Source organism: Harpegnathos saltator, unplaced genomic scaffold, assembly GCF_003227715.2.
Source record: "Harpegnathos saltator strain DR-91 unplaced genomic scaffold, Hsal_v8.6 scaffold288, whole genome shotgun sequence".
NCBI classification, from domain to species: domain Eukaryota; kingdom Metazoa; phylum Arthropoda; class Insecta; order Hymenoptera; family Formicidae; genus Harpegnathos; species Harpegnathos saltator.
The window spans coordinates 1154-14083 of record NW_020230081.1 but is presented as its reverse complement, the minus strand read 5'-3'; the positions used below and the strand labels follow the sequence as shown (position 1 = coordinate 14083).

General features: G+C 53.7%; 1 protein-coding gene across 1 annotated transcript; it reads right to left on the bottom strand.

Annotated features, from left to right (window-relative positions):
• Positions 1–190: 190 nt before the first annotated feature.
• On the bottom strand, positions 191–7437 carry ITP (ion transport peptide). Its single transcript, XM_025299663.1, has 2 exons — positions 6985–7437; positions 191–3211 (listed from the first exon to the last, which is right to left on the bottom strand). Exons 1-2 carry the CDS (start codon positions 7398–7400, stop codon positions 3103–3105), a joined length of 525 nt encoding a protein of 174 aa, XP_025155448.1. The 5' UTR covers positions 7401–7437; the 3' UTR covers positions 191–3102.
• Positions 7438–12930: the final 5493 nt, after the last annotated feature.

Sequence of the window (12930 nt, the reverse complement as noted above, 5' to 3'; positions counted from 1 at the left end):
GCTTTTGATGAACAAGTGACGCGAGGACTATGCGAATGATTAGAATAAAAAGAAAAACAAAAAGAGAAAAAGGAACGAAAAGAGAAGAAAAGAAGGAAAATAAAAAAAGGGAGACGTGCAATCTCGAAGTGTAAATGCTAAATAAATTAGAATTCGACCTCTCTTTTTCTTTTTTTTTTTTTTTAGTCCGTTTTTATGAGCAAGGTTGCGCAAGTTCCCGAAGCCGATCCTGAAGCTCGAGGACAATCGCGGAGATGGAATGAGATAACAATACTGATTTTGGAATGGCTCGGTAAATTCTCTCGGTCGTAGTGGCGATGGTGTTTTGTTGTTTATCGCGGCACGGTGGGGCTCGTCGTGGTGCGCGTCTTCGAAACCGTCTTCTGCATCGCGTAACATAACAAATGTATACGTGGGAAATGTGTGGGATCCATCCCTCTCGGCTATCGGCCGTTTCCACCCAGATCGACTGAACGTTAAGCTGAGCTTGAGTCCTCACCTGGATAGAGTTTGAAGTTCAAGTCAAGGTTCGATCGACGTTGGTGGAAACGAGCGTGTTCCAGAGTCTCATCAATGTTGATTAACTTTATAAACGGTCCGTGGTGGTGTCCGAGTCGAACTTTTCCCTCTTGTTAGCGGTGAAGTGATAAAAAGACACGTATCAAAGTCCGTATCGTCAGCGTGAATTCGACTCTTGCGTGTACTCAATTCAACGTCCAGGCGAAACAAGAAGAATCGAATAGTCAGCTTTATATAAACGTTAACAGGGAGATTAATATATCGAGCAAGTGATCAAGTTCGACCACGAATCAAAAGCCGAGAGTAGCTTTGATCGTGTGGGACCGACCGGAACACTTTAACCATGGAATTGCTTTGTCATCGCCGATTATGACAAACAGCTCGGGAATTTGGTTCATGCCGACGGTTCACTCGAAGGGGGATGTAGGCGCGATTGATTTTCTCCGTATACTATTCTCCTATACTCGTCTCGTCCTCGTTTCGCCGAGTCGAAGACGAGTCCCTGGTCCCTCGGGCCCCGGGGACTCTGCCCGGGGTTGTTTCGCGCATTGTACAACAGGCAATCATCCAATTGGACGGCTTTGAGGACTCGCGCGCCCCCCTGCGTTCGCAAACACTACTCTTTCTCTCTCTCTCTCTCTCTCTCTCTCTCTTTCTCTCTCTCACATTCATTCATTCGCTCGCTCGCGCTCTTTCTCTCTCTCTCTCTTCCTCTCTCCCTCTCTCGGTTAGGTACGCGCGCTAATACTTTGCTTCGCTATATATGTCGCTTATAACTTAAGAACGTGAAAAAATAAATAAATACTACGCGTCTTTATATCAACGATCGACTCCGTTCGAGCGAGCTGCCGGCCGCACGGAGGGAAAATACACGCGTGCGAAACGCGGACGTGTCCGGCAAATAAATTACAGCAAGATCCTCTCTCCCTCTCTCTCTCTCTCTTTCTCGCTCGCTCGCTCTCGCTCTCTCTCTCTCTCTCTCTCTCTCTCTCTCTGTTTCCTCGACAAAGAGCTTTCGACAATGTTCACGCGTATGCCGCATTATTACTATAATATATTCGATTCTCACAATTGAACGTCGTGCGTATCGTCCGCGTCGCCAGAGCGTGTCTCTTCCAGCGCGCGGTGCGTTCACCCGGGCGGAGACGTCGCTATATGTCGCAATGATAACAACAATAATTCTGCTATGAGAATAATAATATTAATATATATATATATAATAATAATTATTATTATTATTATATATTATAATGTGTGTGTGCGGTCGGTTCTCGAGTGACGGATGGATCCTCCTCGACCCAACATCTCCATGGTGTATCGCTCGAGAGAAACATTCAGAACCGGAAGAAAAGGGAGATCTCTCTCATCTCTCGAATGTCCGTCGGGATTCACGAGTACGCCGTTCGTTACCTCGCAGTTTCTTTCCTCGCGACGTTACGCGACGTGATGTATAGTGAAAGGCTTTGCACAATTTCGCGGGCGATCAGTGCCCTCGCTCGTCCATCGCGCCGCGTGTGCATCGACCCGATGAACGACCAAGGGCTCGTGTCGTCAACTGAATAATGAACAGATGAGAACAGCGATGATAAAAAATAACCGTGACATAATATATATCTATATATATATATAGTAATCGAATAATAATAATATTAATAATAATAATAATAATATAGATTATCATTACTATTATACATAGTGATGAGTGACGACGTTTAACGTTAATAATTATAATAATGATTAATCGAATAAAAACGTGGCGTAGCGCGCAAGAGCGCGGATATTTTATCGACTAGAATTCGTATGGATTTTTGCTGTGTATGCATGTGTCTGTGTCTGTGTGTGTGTGTGTGTGTGTGTGTGTGTCATGCGTATGGCTCGATCCGTACCGTCTTGCTTGCGTGTCTCGTTATTTAGTGCGCTATTGTTTCGCGCTTCCTTCTTCACCGTGCGTGTCAGATAACGACGCGGTTCACCGCGAAAGACCGGCGTCTCCCTCTCTCTTTCTCTTTAGTTCTCTCATTCCTACCTCCCCCTCCCGCCCCTTTTCCGCATCTCTGTCCAAAAAATTCTTCCGTCCTCCGCATACGCTCATCGCGCACCGCCAATACCTGTCGGTGTCGGCACCAGGGACGTTCGCGAGATATACACCCTGCCGACACCAGCGATAATCTAATCAGACACTAATGAGATCGTGTCGATCTCGAATCGGCGCTCAGACCACGCGACGGACAAAGCGTACGTTTCGCGAACATGCGCGCGCGCGCTCCTCTTCGGTCTTCTGCTTCTCGACTTCCCCATGACCACGCGATGAACGACGTCGCAAGTGACACACCTCGTCGCCGCCTCGCCGGCTGATGGTCGATTCGACGGCGGCATCGTCGGTCATTATTGTGCGTCGACGGTCCTGAGGATGGTTGTCCTCTCTTCGAGGAGACCGGCGTCGTTCTTCTCCGTAGACCTCCTCTTCGGCCTCTTCGCATATGTGTATATCGTGTGCGTGTGTGTGTGTGTGTGTGCGTGTGTATTTGCTGGTGTCTCTCCCCATCGCGATGCGGCGCATCGTTGCTCCGACTTGTATCCCGTTTACTTGCGACCTAGGAATTCGACCATCTCCAGGAGCTCCTTTTTCTCTTCAGCAAGCATCAGCGCTTCCAGGCAGCCATCGAAGTATTCTGTACTGAAGCAGTTTGCCCTGTGGCGCGGGAGCAGATCGAGAACAGAAAGATCGACTGGTCAGACGGTTACTTTACTACGCAAGTGGCAGCAACGGCCACTGACACTCGGTGCCGGTGGTTTCGCATGCGTATTCGCCAGACCCGCTCGGCCCTGCGTTCCCCGATGGCTTTACAAGTGGCCGGGCTCGAGTTTCGATTTCTCGCGAATGGACAAGCAACGCTCCTATCGCCGGCGCAAGCTGCAAGTTGAACGCGACGGAGCCGTGACCTCTCGTCAATTTCGAGCAACTGCGCCCGCGCCAACACCGGCTAGGATTTCTTCGCTTTGAAATATACTTGAACGGTCAACCCCGAAACGGCCCCGGTTCCCGTTGCCGCCCGGAGATCTCACCCGGGGGGTACTACTAACTTTAGAGCTCTGATCATTCGTAAACTTGAGCGCCTGACAATTTTACGCGTAACAAAACAACGATGTTACGCGACTCGTTTGAATAAGTTTGAGCAAGAGGAACGAACGGGCCTGCGAATCCACCAGTAAGTTGTTAGTACACGCTAGATGGGGGGGGGGATAAGTGTGGAGAGATCTCGACCACATCGTAAAACAGCAAAAACCCACGTGTCGTGTGTGCAGAGCGCGGCGGAACACGTCCCGCTTGTTTGGAGGCAAAATGCTCAAAAATGCGACAAGTCGCAAAAACATGGAAAAATCGCAAAATCACAGGCGTCGCGCCACCTGAAAAAAGATTCTCCTACAGAATCTGCCCCCTCCTCTCTTCTGCATCGTTCGCCGTCGTGCGAAGGAAACAGCGCTGCAAAAGACATCGGCCAAAAAATCGTCTCAAAAATCGCTTCGTGTGTCATGTCGTCTGTGTGTCATGGGTGGGGGAGGGGGGGGGGGCGGTTTGTGTGAGAAAGAGAAAAAGGAAAAAAAGAGAAAAACGCTCTGAGAAAAAACCGTCGCGGTCGAGCGAACCGTGTGTGAGGTGAAAATGCGGACTTTGTGGCCAGAGCAATGCTGCATTTTTCCCCGGCGAGTATTGTTAACGTTCGAGCACTCGTCGCTTCTCTCGCGGCAACGCGCGCGCGTTCGGACACGCTTCCGCAAGCGGCGAGCTTCTTCTCTCGCTCGTTTCTCTCGCGACTCGACTCGACGATTCCGCGCACTGTTCGCGCTCTGTCTACATTTGCAGCATCGCTCGCTGGCAGAAGCATGCGCAGAATTACCTAATCTCTCGTACTCATTAGGTCGATGCGGTGAGAGATCTATAATACGCGCGGTTACATTCGTCCAAGTGGTGGCAAGTCCAAGTGCAACGTAAACGTAATTGAAAGTGACAGAGGGCGAAATGAAGACAAGGTACAAGCGGAGATCCCTGTCGGCCCCCCCCGTGATTTCGCACGGACGTGTGCTTCGCGAGTTGCGTCCGATAATCATATGCTGCTGGCTCGATTAAACATTCGCGCTTAAAATATCGCCAAGCGAGGAGGCAAGAAGTTACTAGTTCCCCTGCCGATCTTGTCCGAAGCGTTCGCACAGAGCTATTTTTCACCTAAACACCGCCGTACAACAATCAATCTTAAGACGCGCATACACACACACACATACACACACACGCACGCACACATATACACACATACACACACGTGCCGTTAACGTACGATTAAAACCCCGCTGAAATTTCCCCTCCGCCCTCCCCGAAACTCTGACCTCTCTTGGTGAGTACACGATCTCGCGGGCGTCTACGTCATTTCGAAACATTGATGTTGAAGTCCTCAAACGTACGGAGACTAGGCGAGGAAGGATAATTGGAGAGTAAGCGGACGCGGTTAAGTTAGAGTAGTTAGTAGAATAGACGAAAAGCGGAGAAAAGAAAGGGGGCGCATAATGAGAAATCATAAACCAAAAAGAAAACAAGCTACCTAAACCCCAGGGTCAGCTCCGTGGAGTTGTTTGATCCACATTTGGATTTTCTCCACCTCGTCCGACAGCAGCAGCACGTCTAAGCATCCTTTAAAGTAGTCCGTCGTGAAACAATTCTTCCTGCAAACATTTCGAAAACAAGACAACGACACGGTGAATCGTGAGTCAACGCCATTCGCTCCGCCGGTGGCCTGGAAGTCCCGAAGGATGCGCTGTGAAAACGATCGCGCGAGAGCGCTCTCGTCTCTCTCTCTCTCTCTCCCTCTCTCACGCGACAAATCTACTCCTTACAATCGTATCGTATTGTGATTAGATTGCGACCGTGAGATTCGAGGAATTCCTTCTTTGCTGCTCTCGCGGGCAGGCTGAGTGTTGAGTCGAGAGAGGGAGAGGGAGAGAGAGAGAGAGAGAGAGAGAGAGAGAGAGAGAGAGAGAGAGAGAGAGACCCTGCGTTCATACTCACTTTCGCGGTAACACCGAAAGCAACGCGATCATATCCTTTCCTTTTCGGAAGTAGACAAAACCTAACCGATTAACGCCGCCCGTCATTTTGAAATATCCGCAGCGCGCTCTCTCATCGACTCGAGAGAAACACCAGCTGGCCTCTGCGCCAAGCCGACACTCGAGAGAGATCCGACGGCGAAAATTACTCAGAAACCAAGTAGACGAATGTACAGTGATTAACAACGAATGTACAAATGCTGCTGACATCTGCGTTCAGCGAGGAAACGTATTACGTGTGACAAATTTCGAACGCTCCGCTCTCGACTATCGACTCAGCCGCCATCCCCGTCGCGAATTTTCCACACGAAAACGCGCGGATGAATTTTTCTCGAAATTCCAAGCTCAACCGCAGACTCTCTCTCTCTCTCTCTTTCTCGAGCTGGACGTCAATCCCCCTTCCCCTGCTCGCGTTGAACCCGTTTGCCGGTACAATAGCTCTTTCGAGACGGCCGTTAAGCGGCCGAGCGCGGCGCGGCACAAACGGCAGGTAGCGGCGGATGTGCGTTGGCATTCGCTCGCGCGAGCTATAAATAGAAGAGAAATCTCATTCCATTTCGATACACGTGCCGACGCGCGGCGGACTCGGGGTATTCGCACGGTGTACACGGTGGCACCGAGACCGGAGCACGTGTGCGCGCGCCTACAAAGGTACGTATCTGTCCACCTTGGCCGTTGTTCGCCGAGTCAGCCGCCGCCGCCGGCATTTTTGAATGTAGAAATCACGCGGCGGAAGTCGCCCGCGACTTTCCTCTCCGCGCGCTGTCGCCTTCGCCTCCGCGGGTTTCCCGGCTGGCGAGGCGCTCCCGCACGCGTATCCCGTAAACTCGATTCCTTTTCTCTTGGTCTCGGCCGAGAAGACGAGGCGCTCGATAATTCCCGCTCGGGTTTCACAGCGAAATGAAAGATAGACACGCTAAGCGGACAAGTCCACGTCGAAGGTTGCCGATCGCTGGCGCCACCTTGACCCTGACAGCGCGGAACGTTTGAACGGCCGATTTTTAGCGGGTCTTTCGCGGGAAAGACCGTTCTCGCCCGCGTGGCCGGTTTTGCTCGCTCGAGGATGAGCATCGTTAAAAATATCAAGTTAACCCCGCCGATGATGACGCCGCGTGCGGTTGCGTCATCGTCGACGTTGTTGTCGCGGGAAGGGAGAATTATCCGAGCAGAGGCGCGCTCGATCCTCGATCGGAAAACGGCAAATTACGGGACGCGTTTCGGGAAAAGCGGCAGCGCTCAAGCTCCGGCTGGCTGGCTGGCTCTCCTCTCCTCTCCTCTCCGCGGAGGCGAGCGACTTCTCTCCGCGCGCGCAACACCGGCTTTCGCATTTGATACCCGGAGGAGCTGACTTGATCGCTTGACAATTACTTGCAAAGCATGTGCAACTGCGGCTCCCGGAAGAGGTTGTAGCAGTCTTCGCAGATGCGGTCCAGGCGGGCGAAGATGCTCTTGTCGTACACGCCCTTGCATTGGATATCGAAGAAGGACCTTTTGCTCAGGGGATGGCCGTTGAGGGTGCGCGCGTCCGTCAGATTGATGCAGGACGAGATCAGCAGCAGTGCAAGCGACCACGTGAGGACAGACAGCAGGATCGGAGACGACGACGCCGAGAGCGGTCTCGACGGCAACGGCAAGGACGACGGCGACGCCGGTGACGACGAGGACGACGCCGACAGCGACGTCGACGACGGTAGCGTCGAGTGCGAGGAGTGGTAGGCGGCCGACGGGTACATGGCGAACTCGTTGGACGACGACGACTGAGTGTTTTGCTGGCGATGCATCATCTGCGAAAGAAAAGAACACAGACCGTGCGTTAAAGCGGGGTAATTCTCTCCTTTCCTTGCTCTCGCGGCTGAAGAGTCCGTTTCTCTCTCTCTCTCTCTCTCTCTCTCTCTCTCTCTCTCTCTCTCTCTCTGTCTCTTCCTCTCTTCAGACTCTCCGTCGGCTTCTAAAACGGACGCGATAAAAACGCGAAGCGAGCGTCGTCCTTCATCGTGGGATTTCCCGGCTTTCCTCGTTTATGGGGAGATTCTAAAAGTGACTGTGAATCGTTTCACCTTCGTCTTTCCGACTATTCGATTGCGACTTATGCCCTCGATGTATGTTCTCTCTCGACTCGGTCTCGCTTCTCGTTCTTGCGAACATGGAAGTGTCTCCCCCTCTCTCTCTCTCTCTCTCGCGCGCGCGCGCGCGCGCGCCGAGTGCCGAAAGTTACAGCCGATTCCGAGACGAATTCGAGCAATTTCTTTGTTTCTCGCGAGGGGGGGTTTGTCTCGGCCCCTAAATGCGCGCACTCGCGAGGTAAACACGCGGGGCTCTTGCTCTTAGCCGCTCCACATCTCTCTCCTGCGGGGCTTATCGCGGAATCGCTGAGGAACACTTCCATGTCCCGTTTTCCAGTCCCGTTACTTTTTGCCGTTTTTGCAATCGATTATTTATCACACGCGTTCGAAACACGCCATAATCTCGCCGGTCAATAGCGCGTTACATCAGCCGCGGGGATAACGGACAGCCTCGGCAAATTCGTCGATTCGCTTCTTCGTCTACACGCTACTTTCACACGCAAGCAGCACCTCTCTTCTCTCTCGCTTGAGAGAAAAGAGCTGTTTCCTCTCTTTTATTCCTCCCCCTCCCCCCTCCCGCTCGTCCCAATTCTCTATTCCTCTCAATCGGGCCGGTCCACGCACTCTCGGCCGGGCGACGCGCGACGACCAAGTCCTGCGGAACGGCCCCGGACGCGACGGGGGGGGGGGGGGAGAGGCAAAACTTCGGAGAAAAATATGACCCGCGGCCGAGAGAGAGAGAGAGAGAGAGAGAGAGAGAGAGAAACCGGGAACTCGAGTTTGCGCACGTCGTCGTCGGCGGGACCGCGCGGGAGAGCGCGAGAATCGCTCGTTGTGTACGTAACGACGGACATACGTTTGGATATACCAATATACCCCGTCACCTTCTCCCTTCCCCGTCTCACCCCGCCCCGCCCCGCCCCGCCCCGCCCCGGCCCTCTCACTCGCGTTCTTCCTCACGGGCTTTCTGCCGCGGCCGGCCCGACCTGCACACGGGTAGAGATGTAAAGCAACTCTTAACCAGTCCTGCAGCAGTCGCTGTGAATGGACCACACGCAGGTAGGCCCCACCTGTAAACGTCCTCAACCGACAACTTCATTAACGGGGGCCTCAGCGCACGATCCACCACGAGCGGGGGCCTTCCTTTCTCGCTCTCTTTCTTCTCGCCCTCTCCCCCCCGCCCCTCTCTCGCTCTCGCTCTCCCCCCTCCTCCTCGTCTCTCTCTCTCTCTCTCTCTCTCTCTGCCTTCGTCCGTATCATCATCCTATCCCTCGCCCATCCCACCGCCACCTGCACACGAGGAGAGCGTTTCGCCTGGTTCTTCTTTTTTCGGAACATAATCACCGCTCCCGGGTGGGATCTTATTTTTAGCCGCGGACGATTCTCGGAACTCTCTCGCAACCGCTCTCCTCTGTATATCGGCGCCTCCACCTGGTAATTGGCCGCAGGCCGATAATTTGCCCCCAAAGTCGCCCGGATCCCGAGATCGTTAAGACTCTCCCCCCTCCCCCCCCCTCTCTCTCTCTCTCTCGCCCCCCTCTCTGTAAGGATTCCCAAAGGCGAGCACCCGCGACAGACTGGACACGTTCCGAGATCTGTCTCGTTTCTCTGCGGAGATCGACTTTCTCGGAACGGACGTGTCCGGTGTGAATCGCGATCGGCGGCTTTGTCCCAAAGAGAGCACCGGAGGATCGCTCTCGCTCTCTCGCTCTCTCTCTCTCTCTCTCTCTCTCTCTCTCATTCTTTCTTTTTCTCTTTCTTTCCCTCTGGCTCCTCCTCGTTGCGATTTAATTGATTTCGTTGGGCATGGAAAACCGCCGTCGCTCCCCCGCAGCGGTGTTGGCGTAGCGGAGAAAAAGAAAATGTTTAACTAACCGACCGACAATCCGAGATTGTCGGGCATTTAATCGATCCAATTACGTCTCGCGGCTGCTATCTGTGTGGTCTTTCATCTTGGAAGTTTCGCCAGCGTGATCGATCCATTTAACCGTACGTCAAAGTACACGTACTCGCGCGCAAAGTCAGTTCTTTTTTCCCCCCCTCCTTTTTTCCATCGGACCGATTCTCGAGCGAGTTTATCGTCATACGTCGTGCTACAATGAGCAAAAGACTGCCCTTCGTCGCACACGCTGACTCATCTTTCGTCCAAGCGCTGCGCTCGCTCGCACCTAATTAGCATCGTCACACATCTCGGAATAATGTTGCGCACCAAGTCCGGAGAAAGGGGGGGGAGAGAGAGAGAGAGAGAGAGAAAGAGAGAGAGAGAGAGAGAGAGAGAGAGAGAAAGAGAGAGAGAGAGAGAGAGCAAATTGTCGTATTCCGCGTGGGCAAAATCAAGCTGGCGAGCGATATGCTTGAGAATAGTCCAACCGACGAAAAAATGCCGTTTGATCGACACATTCGATGAAGCTCGGCCGACGAAGAAAGCCATGCGTCGCTCGAACGAACGATCGGAGACGCGTGCGGTTCCTCCTGGTCTCTCGAGGTTAGTAAGTTAACTGATGGTTAAATCATACATCTGTCTCCGTTTAAATTGAAGGAAAAACAAAGATAAACATATGACTTAACTATCAGTTAACTCACCAAGAAGTTGGAACAACCGGTCCGAACAGACGAGTGAACACCACACGAGATAATTTTTCACACTTGGCCTGCCCGGCGGAGAGAGAGAGAGAGAGAGAGAGAGAGAGAGAGAGAGAGAGAGAGAGAGAGAGAGAGAGAAATCGTAATTCAACGTTCGATTGGACGGTTCGACGAAAGCGTGTCGATTCGCGCGCGCGAATTCTTCGGCTGCTCCCGCCGTAGATGAAAACCGCAGCGTGGAAACGCAGCCGTTGATGAAGCCGTCGTGAGTGAAATTGGTCCGAGTAAAGACCGTATTCTCCGTCGAGTTTCCTCCTCCGCGCGTCGAGAAGGGGAAAAGAGAGAGAGAGAGAGAGAGAGAGACGACGCAGTGGCCGCGGCTCGTCTCGCCTCCTCCGCCAGCGGCGGCGCTGGGAAACCGAGTGGGATTTACACGTGTGAGAAAATCTGGGAGGACCGGGACGCGTAAAGGCGCCATAAATTAGAGGCAGTTGCACCGGTACATTTTAGAGTTCGGGAACGCGAGGGACTTAACTTTCGGCTTGGCCCCGATTCCGGTAATGGCGCGGCCGGCCGTGTCGACCGGATTTAAGCCCGCGCGATCTTATCTTAAATTTCGCGATGCATTGACAACCAGACCACACAGAGGCATAAAGTACACCGATATATGCGCGCCGCGAGGCGAGCCAAGGCGAAGGCGAGGCGAGGCGAGACGAGGTGAGGCGAGACGAGGCGTCGCTCGCCTCTGACACGACCGAGTCGTAATTGAGCCGGCTTATGTAAAAAGAAAAAGGAGCGTTCGTTCGCTCGAGCGACAGAGAGAGAGAGAGAGAGAGAGAGAGAGAAAAGAGGAGAAAAAAGAAGGAAACGGTAAACGCACGGGGTCCCGGGCGAGCACGATCTCACGAGGCGAAACATTCGACTTACTTACAGGCAGATTACATTATATTTCGCACCGGCGCGGCGCGAGAGAACCGGCCGGTCGCTCCGTAAGACTCCGTCGTCCCGACGTGTAAGTAATGGCGCTTTTTAACCGGCGATGTAGCGCGCGCGCGCGCCCGGTTATGAAGGTATCGCCGGATGATAACGCGTCGCAACGATAGCCCGGAGCTCGTCGTAATTTACAGACTGGAATCGGTCACCGGTTAATAAAGCGAGGGGCTCGAGCGACAGCGGGAGTCGTCTCTCTCTCTCTCTCTCTCTCTCTCTCTCTCTCTCTCTCTCTCTCTCTCTCTCTCGATGCGAGTTCTCATCGCGGTGGCTCCTCTGAGTCGCCGCTCGTCGGCCGCACTTTTCCTCCGTTTCCCTCTTTATTCTCACACCGGGGATGAATCAGTGTCGATCGCTGAAGCCGAGCGAGCGCAACCTTTGATCTTTCGATTCGCTGCGATCGGATTCGGAGTATCCTGTGGAATACACTCGGCGCCCGGCGATATCTTTCCGCTACCGAGCGGATCGCGCGACTTCATCGAGACTTCAAGATCCAAGTGTCGAAGCTTCGGGTATTATTACGACGGATTTCGCGCCGGCACGGCAGAGAACGCCCTTTGCCGGGTATTACGTTACACTTTCGAGCCGGCGGCGAATGATACCGATCACACCCCGGCGAACATTTTTACGCTCGTTCCGAGTAACGTGGGATTAAACCAAGAGTCACGATCTCTCCCTCCCCCGAGCCAGAATTCAAACTCCATCCGGACGAAGGACTCAGGTTTAATCGGCTGTTGGTAGGAACGGGCATTAGAAGAGCGCGAGAGCTTCGACTCGATGACGAGGGGATATGGGGGGAGGCAGGGGGGGAACGCGCGCGCTTTACGTCTTACGCATAATGGGGCGGTGGAAATCGCGGAGGGTGGCACGATGATGTGGCGGGCAGGCGCGGAAAAGGAAGAACAAGAGAGAGAGAGAGAGAGAGAGAGAGGAGGAGAACACGAAAGCGTGCCGAGGCGTGCGCGGGGCGATGGGTGCGCGAAGGGAGAAAAAGTCAATGGGGAGACCAGTTGCTCGATAGGTGAGGTCTCTCCTGCGGCTCGGCCACGCACAGGTGTGCAATCTGCGAGGCTTCTTTGGCAAAAAGTCACACGCTCTCCTCGCGATACTGCCCCGCGGCGGCGGCTTGTTCGCACACGATATACAGGGTGTCCCGGAGCGCTCGCGCGCTTCCCACGAGTCGCGAGAAGCGGGGATTTTCGCGGAGGGGGAATCGTCGAGAGAGAGAGAGAGAGAGAGAGAGAGAGGGAGAGAGGGAGAGGGAGAGAGAGATCCGCCGCGAAAAAAATCCGAAGCGAGCCGTGCTCGCGTAATGTAATCCCGTCCCGCCCGATCGTTCCTCTCCTCCGCGGAAGGGAGAAAGCGAAATCTCTCCCGGAGGGCAGCCCGTGCGCGCGCTCCTCAACCGGGCGCGGGAATAATTTTCTCTGCTTTCTTTATTGCGCGACGGCATTCCAATTAGTGGCGCGCGTTAACGAGAGCGTCGCCAAGGACACGCCTCTAATCTCCCCGCGGATGGGCTCTGGACGAATTCCGAAGGACGAGAGCTTCTCTCCCTCCCCCCCCTCTCTCTCTCTCTGTCTTTTTCTGTGTGACGGAATGCAGCGTAGCGCGAAGAACGCCCCCCCTCTCCCTCTCTCTCTCTCTCGCGTACTCGCCGACGGTGGACGATCCGTCG

What these genes read in the sequence shown, in the direction of transcription:
- ITP (XM_025299663.1), bottom strand. Translation starts at nt 7,400, where the DNA reads ATGATGCATCGCCAGCAAAACACTCAGTCGTCGTCGTCCAACGAGTTC. An exon ending in CAGTTGCACATGCTTTGCAA is followed by an intron (nt 3,212 to 6,984) that starts GTAATTGTCAAG and finishes CCCGCGCCACAG; the next exon opens with GGCAAACTGCTTCAGTACAG.